The 26271-nt window shown below is 40.7% G+C and overlaps 1 protein-coding gene across 2 annotated transcripts in view; it reads left to right on the forward strand.

Moving 5' to 3' along the window:
* tmem167a (transmembrane protein 167A) overlaps positions 1-26271 on the forward strand; it is a 45615-nt gene that overhangs the window by 14277 nt on the left and 5067 nt on the right. For both annotated transcript variants that reach the window (XM_059969370.1, XM_059969371.1), the window contains exons 2-3: positions 11009-11118; positions 17129-17163. In XM_059969370.1, coding sequence (XP_059825353.1) covers positions 11009-11118; positions 17129-17163 — 145 coding nt within the window. The remainder of the gene's footprint in view (positions 1-11008; positions 11119-17128; positions 17164-26271) is intronic.

The raw sequence follows: 26271 nt of genomic DNA on the forward strand, positions 1-26271 counted from the left end.
ACAGAAAATCCTGCAAAACGTAATGAGTATGGCCCAGTCCATAACAGGTAAAGCCCTCCCCACTGATCTACACAGAGGGTTGTCACAGTATAGCAACATCCATCACCAGGGACAACCAACCAGGTCATGCTCCCTTCTCACTGCTGCCATCAGAAACCTCAAGACTCGTACCACCAAATTCAGGAACAGTCATTTAACCCTCAATCATCAGACTCTTGAATCAAAGGGGATAATTGCAGATAGACCATAAGATATAGGAGAATAATTAAGCAATTTGGCCCATCATCTGCTCAGCCATATTATCATAGCTGACCCATTTTCCTCTCAACCCAAATCTGCTTTCTCCCCATGACCCTGCATGCCCTGACTAATAAAGAACCTATCAACCTCTGCTTTGTATACCCAATGACGGTCTCCACAGCCACATGTGGCAATGAATTCCACATTCACCACTCTCTAGCTAAAGAAATTCCTTCTTGTCTCGGTTCCAATGGACATCTCTCTATTCTGAGGCTGTGCCCTCAAGTCCTTGACTTCCCCCACCCCCACCGCAGGAATGATCCTATCCACATCCACTCTATCAAGGCCTTTTGGTATTTGATAGGCTTCAATGAGATCCCCTGAATTTTTGTGAGTACAGGCTGAGAACCATCAATTGGTCCTCATCCAGAATCCCTTTCATTCCCAGAATCATTTTCGTGAACCTTCTCTGAGCCCTCCTTTCTTGGCTCTAAATTGATCACGATACTCCAAGTGAGTCTTTACCAGCGCCTTATAAAATTTCAATATTACATCCATGTTTTTATATTATAATCTTGTCCAAATGAATGCAAATATTGCATTTGCCTTCCTCAGCACGGACTCAGCCTATAAATTAACTTTTAAGGAATCCTGCACGAAGACTCCCAAGTCCTTTTGACAGACAGACATACTTTATTGATTCCGAGGGAAATTGGGTTTTGTTACAGTCGCACCAACCAAGAATAGTGTAGAAATATAGCAATATAAAACTTGCCAATTTTTAAATTTTCTCCCTATTTAGAAAATAGTCTACTCTTTTATTTCTTCTACCAACGTACGTGACCATACACTTCCCAGCACTGTATTCTATCTGCCACTTCTTCACCCATTCTCCTGATCTGTCCAAGAAAGTCTGCAGCCTCAACACTACCTACCCCTCTACTTATCTTCGTATCATCCGCAAGCTTGGCTACAAAGCCATTAATTCCATCATCCAAATCATTGATATATAACATAAAAAGAAGTGGTCTCAACACAGACCCCTGTAGAACACCACTAGTCACCAGCAGCCAACCAGAAAAGGCTCCCTTTATTCCCACTCTTTGCCTCTTGCCAATCAGCCAATGCTCTATCCACGCTAGTGTCTTTCCTGTAGTACTATAGGCTCTTGTTAAGCAGCCTCTTGCGACATTTCTGAAAAGGCTTTCTGAAAATCTAAGTGCGCAAATTCATCAATTCTCCTTTGTCTATCCTGCTTGTTACTTCAAACAATTCCAACAGATTTGCTAGGCAAGGTTTACCCTTAAGAAAACCATGCTGACTACGGCCTATTTTATCATGTGCCTCCAAGTACCCCAAAACCTCTTCCTTAACTGTTGACTTCAACATCTTCCCAACCACTGAGGTCAGACTAACTGGCCTATAATTTCATTTCTTCTGCCTCTCTCCTCTCTTGAAGACATTTGCAACTTGCCAGTCCTCCAGAACCATGCCAGAATGTATAAACTCTTAGAAGATCATTTACCAATACCTTCACAGTTTCTTCAGCCATCACATTCAGAACCCTGGGGTGTACACCATCTGATTAAGATGATTTATCTACCTTCAGAGCTTCCAGTTTCCCAAGCAACTTCTCCCTAGTGATGGCAACTGACACTCTCGAACTTCTAGCATACTGCTAGTGTCTTCCATAACTACCTCTCCAGTATCATTTTTCAGCGGTTTAGTAGCTACTCTTGATAACTGTTCCTAAAACCTATGAACACTTTCAAGAACTCCATCTCATGTTCTCAATATGTATTGTTTATTATTATTATTATTATTATTATTTTTTTTTTTTTCTTCTGTGTTTGCACAGTTTGTCTTTTGCATATTGGTTGTCTATCACTAAGGACACTCACCACCCTCTTATTTGTACCACCGGGAGCCTGAAGAGCTGCGCTCAGTGATTTAGAAACAGCTTCTTTCTCTTTGCCATCAGATTTACACACAGTTCATGAACTTTTCATGCCATTTCTGCTCTGTTTATTTTGTATAGTAATTTCATGTCTTTGCATTGTACTGCCGCTGCAAAACAGCACATTTCATGTCATATCACATCAGTGATGATAAACCTGATTCTGGTCAAGGTTTTAACTTAAGCACATGCATGGAGAAACATTTGGCCTCCTGTCCTTTCTCACACATCCCTACCATAGATTCTGCCTGACTTGCTGAATTCCTTCGGCACTTTGTGTGTGTTGCTCAAAATTTCTGGCATATGCAGAATCTTTTGTGTTTCCATTGTACTGTCCTGCTGAAAAGAGTTGAAGGTCGGCATTTGACATATCTTTACCACAGATGCTTCCAATCTTGGCATTTACATTCTTGTAAAAGTATTCATCTGCTTCTTGTCTTCATCCACCATCCATCACAGATTTATCAGCTAGTATTTTGTAGCCCTTTATCTCCTTTTCATTATTTTTTCCTTTCCAGAGTTTAATCAGCTTTAAGAGGAGAGATTAGCTTTATATGTCACATGCACTCCAAAACATAGTGAAATGTGTCATTTGTGTCAAATCAATGAGGTTTATGGTTGCAGTTGCCGCACTTCTGCCAACATACTTGCCTATGGAAGTATGGAATGTGGAGGGAAATGGGAGAAGCTGAAGGAAACCCATGCAGTCACAGGGAGAACAGACATGCTCCTTACAGACAGTGGCAGAAATTGAACCCCTGATCTTGCAGCTGGCACAGTAAAGAGATTGTGCTAACTACTACACTATTGCACAATATTAATACCTAATGTTCTTCATATTGTGATTCATTCTTCACCATAATTTCTGTTCATTGTATGGGTAAATATTATCAGGCATTGTTTTAACTGTTTTCTTTGTACTTTGTACAAGCTGCTGATCCGTTTCACGATACTTCAGGGTGAGAATCCATTTGGTAGATATTTGATATTTCTCTTCAAGGAACACTTGGGAAAATCACCTGCATTACTGGTGGTTGGAATTGTTTTGCACTTTTGCGGTGCTGTTGTTGAAGATGGGTATGTACTTGGAGCTGCTGGCCATTTTGAATTGTCTAGCACAATGTAAACGGGAAGAACATGGGTATTAAAGTTCCCAGAGAAGGCCAATTCTAACTTTCTAATTTGTAGAGCAAACACAAGGAAATCTGCAGATGCTGGAAATTCAAACAACACACACAAAATGCTTGTGGAACGCAGCAGGCCAGGCAGCATCTATGAGGAGAAGCACTGTCGACATTTCAGGCCAAGACCCTTCGTCTGGACTAATTGAAAGGAAAGGTAGTAAGAGATTTGAAAGTAGTGGGGGGAGGGGGAAATGCAAAATGATAGGAGAAGACCGGAGGGAGTGGGATGAAGCTAAGAGCTGGAAAGGTGATTGGCAAAAGTGATACAGAGCTGGAGAAGGGAAAGGATCATGGGATGCACATCTGCCTTCACCCTATCCACCCGCCACCCCACTCGGGATAGGGTTCCCCTTGTCCTCACCTTACACCCCACCAGCCTCCAGGTCCAACATATAATTCTCCGTAACTTCCGCCACTTCCAACAGGATCCCACTACCAAGCACATCTTTCCCTCCCTCCTCTTTCTGCTTTCCGCAGTGATCACTCCCTACGCGACTCCCTTGTCCACTCGTTCCCCCCCTCCCCCTATCCCTTCCCACTGATCTCCCTCCTGGCACTTATCCTTGTAAGCGGAACAAGTGCTACACCTGCCCTTACACTTCCTCCCTCACCACCATTCAGGGCCCCAGACAGTCCTTCCAGGTGAGGCAACACTTCACCTGTGAGTCGGCTGGTGTGGTATACTGTGTCCGATGCTCCTGGTGTGGCCTCTTATATATTGGTGAGACCCGACGCAGACTGGGAGACCGTTTCACTGAACACCTACGCTCGGTCCACCAGAGAAAGCAGGATCTCCCAGTGGCCACACATTTTAATTCCATATCCCATTCCCATTCTGATATGTCTATCCATGGCCGCCTCTACTGTCAAAATGAATCCAAACTCAGGTAGGAGGAACAACACCTTATATACCAGATGGGTAGCCTCCAACCTGATGGCATGAACATTGACTTCTCTAACTTCCGTTAATGCCCCCCTCCCCTTCTTATCCCATCCCTGACACATTTAGTTGTTTGCCTGTTCTCCATCTCCCTCTGGTGCTTCCCCCCCTCCCCCTTTCTTTCTCCCAAGGCCTCCCGTCCCATGATCCTTTCCCTTCTCCAGCTCTGTATCACTTTTGCCAATCACCTTTCCAGCTCTTAGCTTCATCCCACTCCCTCCGGTCTTCTCCTATCATTTTGCATTTCCCCCTCCCCCCACTACTTTCAAATCTCTTACTATCTTTCTTTTCAATTAGTCCTGACGAAGGGTCTTGGCCTGAAACGTCAACAGTGCTTCTCCTCATAGATGCTGCCTGGCCTGCTGCGTTCCACAAGCATTTTGTGTGTGTTGTTTCTAATTTGTAGATTGCCTTGTTATCAGCGTGGAGTTTATCATTTATTGCATTGTATAATTTGATCTGTATAAACAGTATGTAAGACGAGCTTTGCACTTTAGCTTGGTGCATGTGACAATAATCAACCAATACCAAACCCTATATGCTTACTCTTATATAACGGAATGTCCCTTCAGAGTTCGTCCCATTTGGCCTATATTCCTCTAAATCAGGGGTTCTGAACCATTTTTTATGGCATGCATTGACCCCTACCACTAGCAGATGGGTCCGTGGACCCCAAGTTGAGAACCCCTGCCAAAACCTTCCTTATCTATGAACAGATCTAAAGTTTTTTTTGAACATTGTAATTATGTTCATCTTCACCACTTCCTCTGGCAGCTTCTTGTTAAATGGTCACACCACCCCCTTTTTAGAAAAACTTGCCCCTCAGATACTCTATAAATCTTTCCCCCCTCACTTTAATGTGTGCTGTCTAGTTTTAGACTCCATTAATCTGGGGGGGGAGAGATTGACAATACACCTTATTTAAGGTTCCTTATGATTTTATAAACATCTCTAAGGTCACTCCTTGGCCTCCATTGCTCTAAGAAAAATGGGGTCCATCTGATATCTCCTAAAACTCAAGACCTCCAGTTCCAGCAACATGCTTGTGACCCCTCCTTTTTGTTAAGCTTATTGGCATGTTTCCTACAGAGTATCAACCAGAACTGCACACAGTATTCCAGGTGCTGCCCTGCCAACATCATCTACAACTATAATGTGACATCCCAATTCTTGAACTCAGTGCCCTATCTGATGAAAGCAAGCATGCTAGATGCCTCTTTCACCATCTTGTCTCTACTATCAGGGTACTAGTACTTGTCAGGTTCTAGTACAGGGGTGGGCAAACTTTTTGACTTGAGGGCCATAAAGGGTTCTAAAATTTGACAGGGGGGCCGGACCAGGAGCAGATGGACGGAGCGTTTTGGTAATACACCTCATAAGAGAAAATAAAATATCATGGGATATGTAGAAAACATGTGCTTTAATTTCAATTGAAAATGAACAAATGCATTACAACAAAATATGTCTTTGAAGTCCAATGGTATTTGGCTATTGAAATGACTTTTAAAACACTAAAAATTAAATGAATAAAATACAGCTTTTTTGAATAGTAACAATTATTATTTTAAAGCACTGAAAATTCTGTTATCCTTCAAGATATTATCATCATCACTCTCCTCCTGACTGTCTTTATTTCAAAAATGGTAGGAGATGCAGGTCTACTTGTCCTGCTCCTTCTTATTCAATTGTCCCCTGTGCCAAAACTCAACAACGACCCGCACAATGACAAAGAAAGGAGAGCGCGCCGGTATGCGGAGCTCTGTGCTCGCAAATCTCCGCAGGCTATCTCTCTTAGCCGGAACGCTGGCTAATTGTGAGCCGGTTCGGATGTGCCAGGAAATGGGTCGCCACAAGGTCACAAAGTAAAGCGCAAATGTGGAGTAATACGCTGCACCTCAACAAAGGTCAATGTATATAGAGTGCGTCATCTATTGGGAAAACGCCAGAATTGCGGGGGAAAAACGTTAACAAGGTTTATTAATATAATTTCATCAAGTTCTGCGGGCCGGATTAAAAAGCTTAACGGGCCGCATAGGGCCCGCGGGCCGTAGTTTGCCCATGCCTGTTCTAGTACAAGGTCTTCCTGTTTTACAACATTCTCCAGAGTCCTGTTACTCACGGTCTCAACTGCTCTGGGTTAACTTCACAAGATGTGTCACTTCACTTCACGCTTGTCTGTGTTAAATGTCATCTGCCAGTTTCTCCCATGTTCCCAGTTGATCCAGATCTTGTTGTAACCTCGGACAAACTTTACTGTCCATCACACCACCAATTTTGGAGTCATCTGCACACATACTAATCATGCCACCTACATTCTCATCCAGGTTGTTATTATAAACAACAAGAAGCAGTCCCTGCAGTACACCACTAATCATGATCACAGGCTTCCTATATAACTTGAAGGAAGTTTGTAGCTTGTGATTACTGTAGTCCGGTTGGGGCTGTAACCCACAGCAGAATACAGACAAATCTTGAATTGAGGAGAGAGTTGGTAAGCAGATGTACAGACAAGAGATATTGGTTTGGGGGCAAGTCAAACCAGAAGAGGGAGGAAGTAGAGGCAAGGAGGCAAATGCAATGCTAGCATTCATTTCAAGAGAACTAGAATATAAAAGCAAGGATATAAGCTAGCCAATAGTATTAAAGAGGATACCAAATGTTTCTTCAGATGCTTTAAGTGTGAAAGAGAGGTGAGAGTGAATATTGGATCATTGGAAAACGATGCTGGAGAGATAGTAATGGGGGACAAAGTGTTTTGCATCATTCTTCACTGTCGAAGACACTAGCAGTTTGGTGGAAATTCCAGAGAGTCAGAAGTGTGTGAAAATAATATTATTAGGGAGTACTTGGGAAACTGAAATCCCTGAAGGTAGATAAATCAACAGGACCAGATGGTGTGCACCCCAGGGTTCTGAAAGAGGTGGCTGAGCTATTAGTAATGATTTTTCAAGAATCACCGGATTCTGAAATGGTTCTGGAAGACTGGAAAATTGCAAATGTCACTCCACTATTCAAGAAGGGAGAGAAGCAGAAAAAAGGAAATAGGTCGGTTAGTCTGACCTCAGTGGCTTGGAAGATTTTGAAATCGATTGTTAAGGGTGTGGCTTGGGGGCACTTGAAGGCACATGATAAAATACGTCATAATCAGCATGGTTTCTTCAAGGGAAAATCTTGCCTGACAAATCTTGAAATTCTTTGAAGAAATAACAAGTAGGATAAATAAAGGAGAATCGGTTAATATTGTGTACTTTTCAGAATCAGGTTTATTATCACCGGCATGTGACGTGAAGTTTGCTAACTCAGCAGCAGCATTTCAATGTGATACATAATCTAGCAGAGAGGAAAAAAACAATAAATAATAAACAAGTAAATCAATTGCATATATTGAATAGATTTTAAAAATGTGCAAAATCAGAAATACTGTATTTTTTTTTTAAAATGTGAGGTAGTGTCCAAAGCTTCAATGTCCATTTAGGAATCGGATGGCAGAGGGGAAGAAGCTGTTCCTGAATCGTTGAGTGTGTACCTTCAGGCTTCTGTACCTCCTAACTGATGACATTCTGAGACACCACTCCCTAAAGATGTCCTGGGTACTTTGTAGGCTAGTGCCCAAGATGGAGCTGACTAGACTTACAACCTTCTGCAGCTTCTTTCGGTCCTGTGCAGTAGCCCCTCCTTACCAGACAGTGATGCAGGCTGTCCGAATGCTCTCCACAGTACAACTATAGAAGTTTCTGAGTGTATTTGTTGACATGCCAAATCTCTTCAAACTTCTTAATAAAGTATAGCTGCTGTCTTCCTTTCTTTATGACTACATCGATATGTTGGGACCAGGTTAGATCCTCAGAGATCTTAACACCCAGGAACTTGAAGCTGCTCACTCTCGCCACATCTGATTCCTCTATAAGGATTGGTATGTGTTCCTTCATCTACTGTCAGCTCTTTCCGATCCGGATCAGAGACAGCATCTCCAACACCATCACACTGAGCACAGGGGCCCCCCAGGGCTGTGTGCTCAGTCCACTGCTGTTCACTCTGCTGACCCATGACTGTGCTGCAACACACAGCTCGAACCATATCATCAGGTTCGCCGATGACACGACCATGGTGGGTCTCATCAGCAAGAATGATGAGTCAGCTTACAGAGAGGAGGTGCAGCGGCTACTGGACTGGTGCAGAGCCAACAACCTGTCTCTGAATGTGAACAGAACAAAAGAGATGGTTGTTGACTTCAGGAGGGCACAGAGTGACCACTCCCAACTGAACATCGATGGCTCCTCGGTAGAGATCGTTGAGAGCACCAAATTTCCTTGTGCTCACCTGGTGGAGAATCTCACCTTGTCCCTCAACACCAACTCCATAGCAAAGAAAGCTCAGCAACGTCTCTACTTTCTGCAAAGGCTGAGGAAAGTCCATCTCCCAGCCCCCATCCTCATCATATTCTACAGGGGTTGCATCGAGAGCATCCTGAGCGGCTGCATCACTGCCTGGTTCGGAAATTGCACCATCTTGGATCGCAAGACCCTGCAGTGGATAGTGAGGTCTGTTGAGATCATCATGGTCTCTCTTCCTGCCATGATGGACATTTTACACCAGACGCTGCATCCACAAAGCAAACAGCATTATGAAGGACCTCACGCACCCCTCATACAAACTCTTCTCCCTCCTGCCGTCTGGGAAGAGGCACCGAAGCATTCGGGCTCTCAAGACCAGACTATGTAACAGTTTCTTCACCCAAGCTATGAGACTCCTCAATACCCAGAGCCTGGACTGACACTTTACTGCCCTATTGTCTTGTTTATTATTTATTGTAATGCCTGCACTGTTTTGTGCACCTTATGCAGTCCTGGGTAGGTCTGTAGTCTAGTGTTTTTTTTTCTGTGTTTTTTACATAGTTCAGTCTAGTTTTTGTACTGTGTCATGTAACACCGTGGTCCTGAAAAAATGTCGTCTCATTTTTACTATGTATTGTACCAGCAGTTATGGTCAAAATGACAATAAAAGTGACTTGACTTTCATCTTACTGATATTGAGTGCCAGGTTGTTGCTGAGGCACCATTCCACTAGTTAGCATATCTCACTCCTGTACGCCCTCTTGTCACCACCTGAAATCCTACTTAAGAAGGCCTTTGACAAGGTGCCACACATGTGGCTGCTTAACAGGCTGAGAGCCCATGGTATTACAGATAAGTTTCTAGCATGGATGAAGCACTGGGTGATTGGCAGGAGTCTGTGTTGGGACCGATACATTTTGCAAATATTGGCAAATAGAATACAGTGTCAGGAAGTGTATGGTCATGCACTTTGTTAGAAGAAGTAAAGGATAGACTATTTTTCAAAGGGAAAGGTAATTCAAAAATCTGAGGTGCAGAGGGACTTGGAGGGATTCCCTAAAGGTTAATCTGCAGGTTGAGTCTGTGGTGAGGAAGGCAAATTGATAGCATTCATTTCAAGAGGACGAGAATATAAAACCAAAGATGTAGTATTGAGGCTCTATAAATTACTGGTTAGGCCCCACTAGTATTGAGAGCAGTTTTGGGCCCCTTATCTCAGAAAGGATGTGCTGAAACTGGAGAGAATTCAAAAGAGGTTCACAAAAATGGTTCCAGAATTTAACGGCTTAACACATGAAGAGCATTTGATGACTCTACACTTGTATTCTATAGAATTCAGAAGAATGAGGGGCGACCTTGTTGAAACCTATCGAATGCTGAAAGGCCTTGATACAGTGGATATGGAGAGGATGTTTCTGATGGTGGGAGAGTCTCAGACCAGAGGACACAGCCTCCAGGATAGAGGGGTGTCCTTTTTGAATGAAGATCAGGAGGAATTTCTTTAGCCAGAGTTCTTTGCCACAGGTAGCTGTGGAGGTTAAGTCTTAATGAAAATTTAAGGCAGAGTTTGATAGATTCTTGATTGGTCAGGGCTTGAAGGGGTACAGGGAGAAGGCAAAAGATTGGGGCTGAGAGCAAAGATAGATCAGCCATGATGAACTGGCAGAGAAGACTTGATGGGTCAAATGGCCTGATCCTGTTCCTATATGTTACGCAATGCTGAGACTTAATGAGTTATTTGGATTATTGTGAGCAGTTTGAGCCCCATATCTAAGAAAAGATAAGCTGTCCAGATGAGGTTTGAGAGAATGATCCCAAGAATGAAAGAGTTAATGTATGATGAGCATTTGATGGCCATGAGCCTGTACTTGGTGGAATGAAGATCAGTGGAAGGGATCTCATTGAAACCTCCTGAATATTGAAAGACCTGTATAGTGAGTATGTTTCTCATTGTGGGGGAGTTGCGGCACAACAGAGGGCACAACATCAGAATTGAAGAAAGACCTTTTAGAACTGGGGGGGGGGGGGAAATTTCTTTAGCCAGAGTGTGAGAATATGTGGAATTCATTGCCACAGATGGCTGTGGAGGCCAAGTCATAGGGTATATTTAAAGCAGAGGTTGATAGGTTCTTGGTTATTAAGGGTTTCAAAGGTTACAATGAAAAGGCAGGAGAATATGGTTGAGAGGGAAAGTAATCGAATGGCAGTGCGGAATCAATAAATCAAATGGCCTCATTGTGCCCTTCTGTCTTAATCTTATAAATGTTTCTCTTTTCCTATTCCATTTAATTTGCTTTCTTTATAAATGTTAAAACATCTAATATACTGTAATGTTTGTGTTTTATTCCCACAGTCGGCAATTTTCAACTTTCAGAGTCTGCTAACAGTGATCCTTCTCCTAATTTGCACCTGTGCTTACATCAGGGCCCTAGCTCCCAGTGTTCTGGACAAAAATAAAACTGGGTAAGTACTCTGTATTTCCAGTACTTAATAGTATAACATTTTGAATGTCACTTTCAGGAAGGCATACTTAGTCGAGTGTGGTAATATAGATGTGTGTCCTTTTCCCATTCCTATTCTGGAAGTTTATTAACATAGAACAGTTCAGCACAGGAACAGGCCCTTCAGCCCACAGTGTTGTGCCGATCCAGTTAAATTAGTTATCAAATGATCAAGTAAAACTAATCCGTCTACCTACACAATATCCACATCTTTCCATTTACCTCACATTAATGTGTTTAACATCTAAAAAATCTCTTAAAAGTCTCATGTATCTGCCTCTACCACCACTTCAAGCAGTACTTTCCAGGCATCCACTGCTCCGTGTTGGGGGTGGGGGGGGCAGATCTTGCCCCTCACATATGCTTTGAAATTATCCCTCTCACCTTAAATGCATGCCCTCTGGAATTGTTGCAAAATTTTGAACTGCAAAGTCTAATGAAAATTCACTTGGGGAACTAATCAAAAAGCAACTGAATTGTAATTCTCAGAAGTTTGCCAAAATGTGATAAAATTGAATGATTAAATCATCTTGCCAATCTTAATAAGGTGAACAAACTACAACGATTTTTAAAAATTCTACTGCTAAAAGAGATGTGTGATATTTGAAAATTCAATTTCAGTTGTTCTTTGGTCAGTGGCTGAAGTGAGTTTTCATTGGAGACTGAATTGCATTTTGTCAAACAAGAAGGTGATGCAGCGAAGCAACCTGACTTTGTTATGAAGGCATTTGGCATGTTGGCCTTCACCATTCGGGTATTGAGTTCCAGAGTCACAAAGTAATATTGCCACCCTCTGAAACCCTGGTTAGACCACACTTATGGTCAGTTCTGGTTGTCTCATTATAGGAAGGATGTGGAAACTTTAGATAGCGAGTGCAGAGGGGATGTACCAGGATGCTGCCTGAATTGGAGAGTATGTGTTGTGAGAATAGGCTGAGTGAGTTAAGGCTTTCCTCTTTGGAGTAAGAAGGGTGAAAGGCGACTTGATAGAGGTGTACAAGATGATAACAGGCATATATTGAGTGGATAATTTTTCCCAGGGTGAAAATGGCTAATGCCAGGGGACATAATTTTAAGATGATTAGGAGTAAAGTATAGGGGGATGTCAGAGCTAAGCTGTTTGTACAGAGAGTGGTGGGGGCATAGAGCACGCTGCCAGGGGTGGTGCTAGAGGCAGGTACGTTGGAAATATTTAAGAAACTCTTAGATAGGCACACAAATGATAGGAAGATGGAAAGGAATTGTTGGATTAATCTTAGAGTAGGTTAAAAGGTTGACACAACATTGTGGGCCAAAGGGTCTCTATTGTGCTGAACTGTTTTTATGTTCTTTTAACCAAATGTGCTTAATCTATTTTTATTCATGTTGCAGTAATTGATGTATTTTTCTGCCCTTTGATTGCCATTTGTCTTAATTCAGTTTATAGTCCAGGTTTTGTTTTTCCTTGAGAGGCCAATTGGCAGGATGTCTTTATGTCTCAGAACTGCACAAGACTTGCTTCAGTGTGTATGACTCACTGTACGGGCGGAATTTGCACATTCTCCCTGTGACTGCATGGTTTGCCACCCACGTTGCTTATTGGATCATTAATTTGGTGGGCAGCGTAGTGGCTAGCATAATGCTTTACAGTGCCAGGGACTGGCGTTCAATTCCTGCTGCTGCTTATAATAAGTTTGTACCCTCCCATGGTGGTGAGATTCCTCTGTGTGCACCAGTTTCCTCCCACATTCCAAAGATGGACAGTTTGGGGTTAATAAGGTGTCAGCATGTTGGTGCCAGCAGCATGGTGACACTTGCAGGCTGCTGCAGGCATGTCCTTGGACTATGTTGGTCGTTGAGGCAAACGACACATTTCAAAGTAAGTTTTGATAAACACGAAGCTAATCTTGGGTAAATCTTAATTGGTCAGTTTAAATTGTCCATGTTATGCGGTTAAGTGGTAGACTTTGGGGAGGATGAATAAAAATTGTTGTACAAGATGCTTGATGGGGATAAGGACTGAACAATTTTTGAATCTATGGAACAGTCTTGACAGTTTGTGACCCAACCCTCCTGTTCATCAGCTATTAAATCTGCATTTAAATTGAATGCCTTGAATATTCACAGGCATTCAAAATTCACATAGGACCTTTTTAAACAAGAATATTAACATTTTATCTTAAAGATAAAAGACTAAAATCTTTCCATTCTCCCTGCAGCCTATTGCTTCCATATATTTGATTGCCCCCCATGTCTGGGCCAACAGGGCCGCACAGATGTTCAGTGGCTGGCAGTCACTGAACAGAAGGCTCTTCTGGGAATTGCCTAGTTATGGGCATTTGTCCCAGGAGGTCTTCACCAAAATTTGACACATTATCACCTTGAGACTTTTTATGGGGTGTAGCAAATCCACAGATAATCCTTCGAACTGTCAATATGATTGATTAGCTTGACAATTCCATTACATTGGTTTTAACGAAAGCAGCCATGCAGGATACAGACAACTGAATTTATAAATTTGTTGCTTTGAACTATAGTCCAGGACATATTGATTGTTCTGCAGAATAAAGGTGGTTCCTGTCAGATATTTCCATTTGCAGTGTCAAGAAGACCACTTTTCTTAATCCATGCCTACATCTGAATTTGTGGTCTGACATGTTTTATTGGGAAAGCAGGGAACTTTTAGCAGTCTTGTGAAATAGTCTTTTCCTGTGGATCACAAAGACAATAAAAGACACTTAGTCTAATTCTAGCCAAACTGGGGAAGCTCATTAATTGTCATTAATGCACTTCTCTCTTTGTCATGGAGAAAAGTGAATTAATACAGCATGTCTGCTCTACTCTTTATTTAAGCAAATGGGTTGTGGAAGTGAAGAAGACCAATTTTACACAGCCAAACTTCTTAGAAGCTACTGCCCCAGCATGTTGTACTAGTTAAGTGAATCACACACTAAACACTTACAAATGGTGAGTGGAAAAAAGCTAAAAGGCACAATTGTAATAGAGGAAGGAAGAAACTGGCAAAGGCGATTAGCCCGTTTGCAATATAAATCTACATGCACATCTCTGCGGTGACGCAGGGCACAGGATGAGCAAACTAACTAATGTGAAATCAGGATCTGTTTGACATTTGCATTGAATGTAGAACTACCAGGAGGTAGTCTGAGACCGTTTTGGCTTTCTACCAGATTGGCTCTCCATCAGTTATACTCAACTGGTACAAAGCTAACTTTCTAAGATATACATGTGGTTATTGTCAAACCAGTGAGTGTAATTTTAACTACGCCCTTACATTTTACCTCCTGAGAATTAGTTTTTTTTAAAATTCAGCCCAGACTGATGGAGTAATACTCCCATTTCCCGCAGCTGTGAAGATACTAAATTAAGTTTAGACATTTGTAACCTAGTTCCTTGTAGACATGATTTCATAGCACAAAACTGTAATCTGGTGCAGATTGGATGTTTAGCTGAGAGAGGCTGTAAGAATACTGACATGGAAAGTGGAAAAAATAGTAATGGTGCAGCTGGGAGTGTTCTTACACTGAAAGTGAGTTATGTTCTTGGGACAGGACAGAAGGCTTGTCTGTGCCTGCGTTTGGACCTGAGGTACCTACTCCTGGGTGTTTGATGACCACACTGGGTAGGAACTGTGGGAAAAGAAAAGAAATACATTTTCTGAGGCTGGAGTTCAATGTTACATGTTTTTGTTTGCTCTTTGCATCATAGTTAATGAAGTATACTGATCAATAAAGTAGATCAGTAGAGCTATGGTTTCTTTGGCCCATTGAGTCCATGCCATCCAAAGTGGTCACACTTGTACCAATTCTTTGTATTTATAGAACAGTACAAGCCCTTCGGCCTATGATGCTGTGCTGACTTTTTAAACTACTGTAAGATCAATCTAATCCTTTCCTCCCACATAGCCTTTCATGTGCCATTCAGCCCGTTTACCTCCAACCCCCATCCCTCCGTGTACATATCCAGGTGCTTTAATGATGCTGTTACATCTGCTTCAATCTAAAATAAATGTTCAAATATACAAAAAAAACCAAAATGTGTCTGTGGGAGAAGATCAATATCATCTTGTTGACCAGTGGAATTATTAGAGCTCCCGAATGGCTTCACCTTAGTCCTTTTTCTTTTAGGTACACAATGAAAGTCGCACAATTATTTTTATATTTATTGCCATTAATGTCAGTAAAAGAATGAGCACTTCTATTTGTATATAAAGTATTGAATAGAATAAACCATTCAAAGTGCATTTTGAAACAGTGTTCAAAGTTTCATTATCAAGGAGTTTTTTGGCCAGAAGGCTCAAAGTTTGGTTACTCCAAGAGAAAGGACAGATTAGGCGAGGAATCTCCAGATCTTTTGTCCTTTGGAAATTTAAAACCAATGCTGGAGTTATTTAAAATTCAGGGAAGGCTTACGAGACCATAATAGGAGGAAGGGAAATTTCCCAAAGGATGGTGAGGCTGGAGGCAAATAGGAAATATGGAAGAGATGAGTTGTAGGGGGATAAATCAAAAACAAGAAAATCAAGCAGATGCTGGAAATCCAATGAAACACACACCAGAGGAACTCAGCAGGCCAAGCAGCATCCATGGAAGGGTAAACAGTCAATATTTCAGGCTGAGATCCTTCATCAGGACCCTCTGAATCCTCTCTGAAAATTGGAAATAAACTAAATTGTGTGATTCCTGTTGCCACTGTAAGGACATTTGCATCTATACTGACATACACTTCCCTAAGAAGAAAACTAGAGGTTCACTGTCTCAGGTCTCCATCTCTTTCAATAAATGTGTTCTCTGATCTGCTGAGTTTCTACAGCATTTTCTTATCTTGAACTGTCTCAAAGATAGCACTTCAACTGTCTTAGAGTGGCGCCTTGTGTAGTTGAGTAAATAGGCTTAGTGACTCAGCATCTCTTTGGTAAACTATAGTTGTTTTCAGAAGAGCATGACAAAATCCATTTATTGAAATTCTGAAATGAAATTCAGGGCTAATTTAACATGAGAGTTAAAAGTCTCCCATGGGTAGGGTAGCAGAACAGTTGAATTACTGGTCTTGCTAAGATCCAAATTTCAGGGACCTTAAAGAGGGATTGGGCAAATTTAGTTTAATACTTAAATATGATTTGCTCAAACTATCTTCTTTTATTTAGTTTTATTAACTTCAGTACATTAAATTCATGTTTATTCCAGCATGCACAGTCAAATTGCATGGATGTCTAAGGTGAAAATTAGCTTAAAAATTTTTAATTCTATAAACTGGTGTTTATTTACAGGAAGAAAAACTTGGGTAAAGTAAATCTATTGTATCGGTTGATCTGAATTCAATTGTTCTTGTAGATATGAACAGAACAGAAAGGTGTTATTTCAGCAGTAGATATTTTTTCCCAAGAATTAGCATTTCCTCAATCCATCTGCTGTTTCAGTCTGACTTTGGGTAAACAGAGCTGAGCATGATTTTAATCATTTTAAGCTTTTAATGTGGCAGATAGGATGTCTATTGCATGTCCTACACCTTGCACTAAAGTGACAGTTGTTATGGAGTTGCTGATTGTAATAATGAGCTTGAAATTCTAATATAACTGTTCAAGACACATTTTTCTGTTTGCGAACCAATCCACCAGATGTGCTGTTATCATGGTACTGTCATTCAATAAGATTTTCATTAATGCTTCAACAGTTTTTATGTCTTTTTTGTTCAATGTTGGATGTTTTGATCCTCCATAATGATTCAAATGAGTGATTCTTGTTTGTTTTCCCACAGTGATATTTCAACATACGGTCTTTCATGACATTCTGCCACAAGCTAGAAAGGTTTCCTTCACCTAAGTGTTGTTTGTATGTTGCTAGCCAGAAAAGTGCTTTATATAAATTGACAAATAAATAGTATTCAGTAAAACTTTAATCATTCATATTTTCTCAATCTCAGATTTTTTTTCTAAATGTAATATCAGTGGATAAAGAAAAATATTTGTTTTCCAGACCTCTGGGGATATTTTGGAAATGTGCCAGAATAGGTAAGAAAGAAAATTGATTAATGGTGTGTTTTAAGTTTTGAATGTTAACTCTCTTTTATTGCTGTTGTAAGTTCTTTGGCAATCTTTTAAGATTTATAGCATAGGATCACAGCTAGGAAGTGCTTGAAGCCCAAAGACTTCCCTAAATTAACTAGTAAATTTCTATCATCATCACAGTAACATTATGTTTCTGTCTGTAAATTTTTGACTAAATCTCAAATTCATATGTTTACTCTATGTATGAACTGGCTGTTTATTTTGTGTCTAATTATTTTGAGTAAATTCAAACAACACATTTTTAGAACTTATCAACCACCTACATTATCTACCAACCCAGGAACGCTACCTCACTATATTTGCTCTATATATTACAGTAAGAAGTATATCAGAATCAGGTTTAATATCACCAGTGTGTGTGTCGTGAAATTTGTTAACTTAGCAGCATCAGTTAAATGCAATACATAATATAGAAGATAGATAGATAGATAAATAAATAAATAGATAGATAAAGTAAGGTAGTGCTAACAGGTTCAATGTCCATTTAGGGGAAGAAACTGTTCCTGAATCACTGAAAGTGTGCCTTCGGGCTTCTGAATCTTCTACCTGATGGTAACAATGAGAAAAGGTTATGCACTGGGTGCTGGGGGTCCTTGATAATGGACGCTGCCTTTCTGAGACACCGCTCTTCGAAGATGTCCTGAGTACTTTGTAGGCTAGTACCCAGGATGGAGCTGACTAAATTTATGACCCCTCTGCACCTTCTTTTGGTCCTGTGCAGTAGCCACCCCCTCAATACCATACAGTGATGCAGCCTGTCAGAATGCTCTCCATAGAAGTTTTTGAGTGTATTTGTTGACATAGAAACATAGAAAATAGGTGCAGGAGTAGGCCATTCGGCCCTTCGAGCCTGCACCGCCATTCAGTATTATCATGGCTGATCATCCAACTCAGAACCCTGTACCTGCTTTCTCTCCATACCCCCGATCCCTTTTGCCACAAGGGCCATATCTGACTTACTCTTAAATATAGCCAATGAACCGGCCTCAACTGTTTCCTGTGGCAGAGAATTCCACAGATTCACCACTCTCTGTGTGAAGAAGTTTTTCCTCATCTCGGTCCTAAAAGACTTCCCCTTTATCCTTACCCCTTTATCCTTAAACTGTGACCCGCGTTCTGGACTTCCCCAACATCGGAAACAATCTTCCTGCATCTAGCCTGTCCAATCCCTTTAGAATTTTATATATTTCAAAAAGATCCCCCCTCAATCTTCTAAACTCCAAATCTCTTCAAACTCCTAATGAAGTATAGTTGCTGTCTTGCTCTGTTGGGACCAGATTAGGTCCTCAGAGATCATGACACCTAGGAACTTGAAAATGCTCACTCTCTCCACTTCTGATCTCTCTGAGGATTAGTAAGTGTTCCTTGGCCTGACCCTTCCTGAAGTCCACAATCAGCTCTTTTGTCTTACTGACGAGTGCAAGGTTGTTGCTACAACACTACTTCACTAGTTGGTATCTCTCACACCTGTACACCCTCTCATCTCTATCTGAGATTCAACCAACGGCAGTTGTATTATCAACAAATTTATAGATAGTATTTGAGCTATGCCTAGCCACACAGTTATGGATATAGAGAGAGTAGAGCAGTGAACTAAGCACACACCCCTGAGGTGCACCAGTGTTGATCGTCAGCAAGGAGGAAATATTATCACTAATCCACAGATTATGGTCTTCTGGTTAGGAAGTTGAGGATCCAATTGCAGAGGGAGGTACAGAGGCTCAGGTTCAGTAACTTCTCAATCAAGTTTGTGGGAATGATGGTATTAAATGCTGAGCTATAGTCAATGACACTGGTATAATTGTTGCCTTATTGAAGCAAGTGGGAACTTCTGCCCTTAGCAATGAGAGGTTGAAAATGTCCTTGAATGCTCCTGCCAGTTCAGTTGGTTGAAGTTTTCAGAGATATATAAAATAAAATATGTTCTTATCTATTGCACAGTATTGCTGCTACAAAACAAAACATTTCCTGACATATTCAGATTCAGTTTATTGTCATTTAGAAACCACAAATGCAATGCAGTTAAAAAATGAGACAACGTTCCTCCAGAATGATATCACAAAAACACATGACAAAACAGACTACACCAGAAAATCCACATAACGTTTGGCAATCCCCAATCCAGAGTCCGGAGAGGCTGCTGCGTATTAATATCGTGCTACCATCTTATGTCAGTTATATTAAGCCTGGTTCTGATTCCAACTTGCAAAGTAAAAACAAGAATCAGCCAGTTGGCCCCTCATTCATACTTCATCATCCAGTACAATCATGGCTGATCTTTTACCCCAGTACCTTTTTCTACACCAACTTTGCATCACTGTCACGTTGACAGAAAAGGTCATTGGCTTCAGTCTTATCATCCCTGTAGGACTTGAATGTATCCAAGACAAAAATGCAAGCAAGAAAAATTATTATGGATAAAATTACCTTTTCTGGACTACAATACCTTCTCAACATCTTAAAAGTTTCTTTCCCACACAGTTAATCTGATCAACCATTCTAGTTGACCAACCCCACCACATTTATCTATTCTCCTGGCAGTACACTGTAAACACTTTAAACCACTTTTTATAACGCTGCTTACATTGTATAAGAACATACTGGTATTAATTCATTTTATTCCATATCCCCATTTTAACCGTTAAGTTTACTTTTATAAATAATTCTTTACTCTTATAATTGTTGACTACTGTTGCTTTTTGTTGCATGTTGTGCCAGCTCATCACAGCAAATTCTTAATACAGTAGAATCTGTTTAATTGGGAGCAGCATGTTTTAGACCAATTAAGCTGCTTGCCCCAATTAGCTGAAATTCCATGCAGTAGTTAAAAGGCAGGACAAGAACAAACTATTGTTTAACTGAGCAACAAATTATGCATTAAGTGAAATGCAGGACAAATAAGGACACAACCAATACCTCTGCAGTACTATAAAACTGTATTAGTTCCTGATAGTTACTGGTTGAGGAATTCATCTAGTATACATTGATGTGTTCTTTTGATTGATGTAATTGAACAAAATCAGTGAAGAAATTTACTGCAGATAATGGACTGCCTTTATTACCTTCCTGCCTAAAGTCAAAATAAAAAGTTAGCAAGAATTACTGCGTTTTAAATCGGCGTACATCAGCCCAAATGGATAACATAACACACGCACACATAACTGGCACTGTCAGATCAAACCAGAGTTTCTAGAAAGTATTGGGACCTAGAGGCAAAAGAAAATAAAATTTAAAAGTAATAGCAAGAATCCACTGATAGACCGGATGGAACCCACTGCCTGAGTGCTGCTTCTGCCCGGAACATTTGGGGGACCTGCAGCATCACAGTGGCAGTCTGGGAAACTGCGGTAAAATGTTGAACTTTAAATAACTTGAGAGACTGTTTCATGGAAAAGAGCACTGCTGTCACTTCTTTTGGGATAGTGCTAGCTTTGTCACAGGAATCATCTCGCGCTGGCGCTTCTGGGAAATGGCATGAGGTTTAAGAAGAGTTCGGGAACCTTCGGGAGGGGCTGAAAATATAACAGTCTATTAGAGAAATGGAGACTGTGCAGGTCAGAATCTGTCTACCAAGTCCGGAGAGGCAGCCAGCGTTTTCACCTAATAACAAAGGACTAATGACTCATGGCTAGTGGTTGATGGAACTAATGGAACTGCTTTTTAAATCGGCATGCATCGGCCCAAATGGATAACATAACAGTAACACACACACACACACACACACACACACACACACACACACACACACACACACACACACACACACACACACACACACACACACACACACACACACACACACACACACACAGACACAGACACAGACACAGACAGACAGACACACACACACACACACACCCCCCCATTATAAAAATGTTTGCTTCATAATGTTTAATGGCAGTTTCTGACATCTCCAATCCTGAATGGTTGGAACCACAGTGAACAAAACAATTCAGAATTGTCTTGCTGTTTATTTCTCACCAACTATCAGTGACAAAAATCACTGCTTTTTGAAAATAACACACATAACTGGTGCTATTTAAAAGCTGTTCACTCTAAGCATGGTGTAGTGTGTAGCCGAGTAGTGTCTGGTTAGAAATTGTTCAACAATAGTCTCCTGTACCAAGTAAGCAGTATAGTGTCCCAAATAAAGGAAGGGAATCACAACTGTTTACTCAATTAGTTTTTATTGTTCTTTAAGATTTGTCCCAAATATGCAGCTACCACGATTAACTGATGGCCAAATTAACTGGAATCCACTGTACATGTAAATGAATATGCCGAATAAAGTTAATCTTTGATCAGTTTCTTTTAAGTCAATAAACAAAATCCGTTAATTCTGTTCTGCATATACTCAGAGACTGAGCTTCTATGGCTGTCTCTGGTGATGAATTTCAAAGGTTCACCACCCTCTTGATGAGGAAATGGCCTGCCAGCTCAGTCCAAATAATCAATCCATTATCTGGAAACCATGACCGCTGACTCTAAGCACCTCAGCCAGCGGAAGAAACATCCTGCATTTCCCCTCTCAAGCCCCTGATTAAACTTTAGTGCTTGGTTTGGGTGAGCAGACCTGTACTCAATAATCCAGATGCATTTTTCAATAAGGCCCTATATAATTACAGCATGGCAATTCTGCTCTTGTGTTTGATTTACCTCTGTAATTAAGACTAACATTTTACTGTATTTCTGTTCCTAATTACTTGCTGAACCTGCATATTAACTTTCAAGGATTCATGTACAAAGACACCCTCTAAACATCACCAACTTTCAGTGTGTTTCAAAACAGAAATCTGTTCTTTTCTAAACATTATTTGTAACTATACTGACACATGCCCATTCAACAGCCCTGGTTCCGGATGAACTTGATATGTCGTGGTTCCAATCTAACTCCATTTATTTCTTTATTCCCATAAAAGACATTCCTTTCCATTCTTGCTGTCCAAGTTGTAATAGCCGCTGGTTTTTAAAGTTTATTCATCATATATCTGTCAAACATACACTGAAGTGTATCATTTACATCATATCAAATCAGTGAGATTTGTGCTGGGGGCAACCCACATCCAGTGCAAACATAGTATGCCCACAGCTCACTGATCCTAACTGGCCATCTTTGGAATGTGAGAGGAATGCAGAGTACCCGGAAGAAACCACGCAGTCACAGGGAGAATGTAGAAACTCCTTACAGACCGCTGTAAGAATTGAACTTCAGTCTTGCAGCTGGCAATGTAACAGTGTTACTCTTATTGTGTCATGTCATCTGTCTTTACTTAAAACAATGCCTTAGGAACAGCTCCTTCTCTATCATCAGGTTTCAGAATGGACAATTAACCCATATACACGAGCTCAATATTTTTTGCTCTCTCTTAGCACTACTTAATTTATTTTTTAATATATTTCTTATTGTAATTATAGTTTTTTATTATTATATATTGTACTGCTGCTGCAAAACAATAAACTTCACAACATACAGCAGTGATATTAAACCTGATTCTGATTCAATCTTTTTCTTGATCTTTCAGTGGAGTTTTGATTATAGAACTAGTGTTAGTTTGCACTTTAAAAGCAAATACAGCAGTATAACTACATCCTTTAATGGCACCTCAGTATGGCTACTTCCGCACTGGAGAAACACAATGCATTCATATCTGGTGTTAATTCCATTGCTTGTACTCTAACCTTTTCATACTCAATATATGGCCTCTGGTCCTTAATACCATCAGGGAGGAGATAAAGGAGACTGAAAGCTTACCCTCAACATTTTAGGAACATCAAGCATCAGATAGCTGAATGGTCCATGAACACTACACTGTTATTTCTTTTCTTGCACTATTATTTTCTATTTATTGTAAGGTCGATTACTATACACTGTACTGCAGCACCAAACAGCAAATGCCACAGCATGTAAATCAGTAGTAATAAACCTGATTCTGATACTCAACCAGACTGACTTCAGTTCTGTTTATTTCCATTGACTTGAAATGGGGGAATGAATTTAAAATTTGAAATTAAATTATGTCGGATATCATACAGAGAAGTTACTGCTTGCCTATTGACCTAGTTGAACAGTGTTTGATTTTACAAAACTTGCCTCCATGTGCCAGACAGTTTAAATGTATCTTTGCTTAGTTTCGTTGCAAAATCCACAAATGTACGATGGAAAAGAAATGCATTACAAGAAATCTGATCCAGGGGCCTAGCAATGTTAAGTGTCAGAAACCCACAAGCAATGTATGAAAAGTATGTCTGGGTTTCTAATGCCAAGCAACTCTAGGGCACTGGGAATTGAAGGCAAATTTAAAGTTTGCCAGGTTGTCAAGTTAAGCACCTAGCGCGAAACAAACTCACCTCACTAAAAATGGCATTCTTGCTCAACTTAATATTTTAAGTTGTCCTGAGAGCATTTGAAAGCGCGAATGCTAAAAAGATGTTTCTCCTCAAAACAATATCTGTAACTGAAGACCTGGGTTCAAGAGCAAACAACTAATTTTGCATAACATGAGAAGATAATTTAAACTCATAAAGCAGCTTGTTAATTAATTAGTGTGCAAGTATTATAAATCAAGAGAAGTGAATTACTTTTAATTTAAACTGGTAGGCACAGTGATGGAAAATTTTGTTCCTGATTGAATACATGGAAGGTTGCTGGTGTGTATGTGAGTTTGCAGTTCAAAATAAATTTATTACCAAGGTGCATGTATGTCACCATATACAGCCCTGAGATTCACTTTCTTGTGGGAATACTCAATAACTCCAATAACCAATATAGAATCAATGAAAGGCTGCACTAGCTAGATATACAAGCAATGTGCAAAAGACAAGCTGTGCAAATGCAAAAAGAAAGGTGAAATAATAAGAATAAATAAGCAATAAATATTGAGAACATGAGATGGAGTCCTTGGAAGTGAATCCATGGGAATGACAGGGCAAGTGAAGTTATTCCCTTTGGTTCAACAGCCTGATGGTTGAGGGGTAGTAATTGTTCCTGAACCTGGTGGTGTGAGTTCTGAGGCTCTTGTACCACCTTCTTGATGGCAGCAGCAAGAAGAGAGCATGGCCTGGGTGGTAGGGGTTCCTGAAAATGGATGCTGCTTTCCTACAGCAATGTTCTGTGTAGATGTGCTAATGGTGGAGAGGACTTTACCTGTGATGGACTAGGCCATTAAGATGAGGGAACAAGTATCAGCAGTATCCTGAATGGTTAGGCCAGTCTTGGCTTCTTCCATTACTCAATAAGGTCACGCCTGATTTGGTTGTAGCCTCAACTTTGCAACCCTGTCTTTCATTCCCAGATATTCAATCTATCCATGCCTGCCTTGCATATATTCAAAGGCACTAATTCCACTACCCTTTTAAGAGAAACCTATTCACCTTGTTTTTAAGCAGTGATTCCTAACACATAACTTCTCCCACAACCTATAGACTCACTTTCAAGGACTCTTTGTCTCATGTTTTCAATATTTATTGCTTATTTATTGATCAGGTTAATTTTTTTTTATTTGCCCAGTTTGTCTTTTGCACATTGGTTGTTTATCCATCTTGTGTGTTGCTTACTATTGATTCTATTGTGTTTCTTTGTACTTGCTGTGAATGCCCACAAGAAAATGAATCTCAAGATGGTATATAGTGACATATATGTACTATGATAATAAATTTACTTTGAACTCTTAATTCTGGATTCTCTTACTATAAATGTAGTCTAAGCATTTTCATAAAATACATTAAGTCCCTTGGAGTCATGTAAAAATAATTATTTTTACAGGAGAGTGTTCTTCAGTTGGGTGGTTGGGCTTCTGAAATCAACCTTATTTCCTGCTTGTATGTTCCCCTTTGTTCATATTCCTTGTCTTGCTCATTCTCCTAATGTTTGTTTCCTTTCATATCTTTGCCTTTAAAATTATGTAAGACCATAAGACATAGGAGCAGAATTCAGCCCACTGAGCCTGCTCCGCCATTCCATCATAGCTGATCCAGGAGTCCCACTCAACCCCATACGCCTGCATTTCACCATGTCCTTTGATGCCCTGACCCATCAGGAAAAGATAAACTTCCACCTTAAGCATACCCATGGACTTGGCCTCCACCACAGTCTGTGGCAGAGCATTCCACAGATTCACCACTCTCTGGCTAACACTCCTCATGCATTAACCCTTTCATTCCTGGAATCATCTTCGTGAACCACCTCTACTCTCTCCAATGACAGTACGTCCTTTCTGAGATGTGAGACGCAAAACTGTTAACAATACTCCAAGTGTGGCCTGACTTAATAAGGCTCAGAGTTACCTATTTGCTTTTATGTTCTATTCCCCTTGATTTGAAGACAACATCAACTCTGCAATTTACTATGCTTGTTCTATGCATGCAGTTTGAAGCCAGTTCACCACTATGGGTTTCTGAGTTCATGGAGACTATCTCATTATGCTCTTCTCTTGCATTACTTTTTTAATATTTCTTACTGCAAATTATAGTAATTTTCTAATGTACTGCTACAGCAAAACCAAAAATGTCACACATAATGTCATCAAGTTCGCCAAAGACACGATCGTGGTGGGTCTCATCGGCAAGAACGGCGAGTCAGCATACAGAGAGGAGGTGCAGCGGCTAACAGACTGGTGCAGAACCAACAACCTGTCTCTGAATGTAAACAAAACAAAAGAGGTGGTTGTTGACTTCAAGAGGGCATGGAGCAACCACTTCACTGAACATTGACAGCTCCTCGGTAGAGATCGTTGAAAGCATCAAATTTCTTGGTGTTCATCTGGCGGAGAATCTCACCTGGTCCCTCAACACCAGGTCCATAGCAAAGAAAGCCCAGCAGTGTCTCTACTTTCTGTGAAGGCTGAGGAAAGTCCATCTACTACCCCCCCATCCTCATCACATTTTACAGGGGTTGCATTGAGAGTATCCTGAGCAGCTGCATCACTGCCTGGTTCGGAAATTTCACCATCTCGGATCGCAAGACCCTGCAGCGGATAGTGAGCTCAGCTGAGAAGATCATCAGGGCCTCTGTTCCCGCCATTATGGACTTTTACACTACATGCTGCATCTGCA

Source organism: Hypanus sabinus, chromosome 5 (genome assembly GCF_030144855.1).
Source record: "Hypanus sabinus isolate sHypSab1 chromosome 5, sHypSab1.hap1, whole genome shotgun sequence".
Lineage (NCBI taxonomy): Eukaryota > Metazoa > Chordata > Chondrichthyes > Myliobatiformes > Dasyatidae > Hypanus > Hypanus sabinus.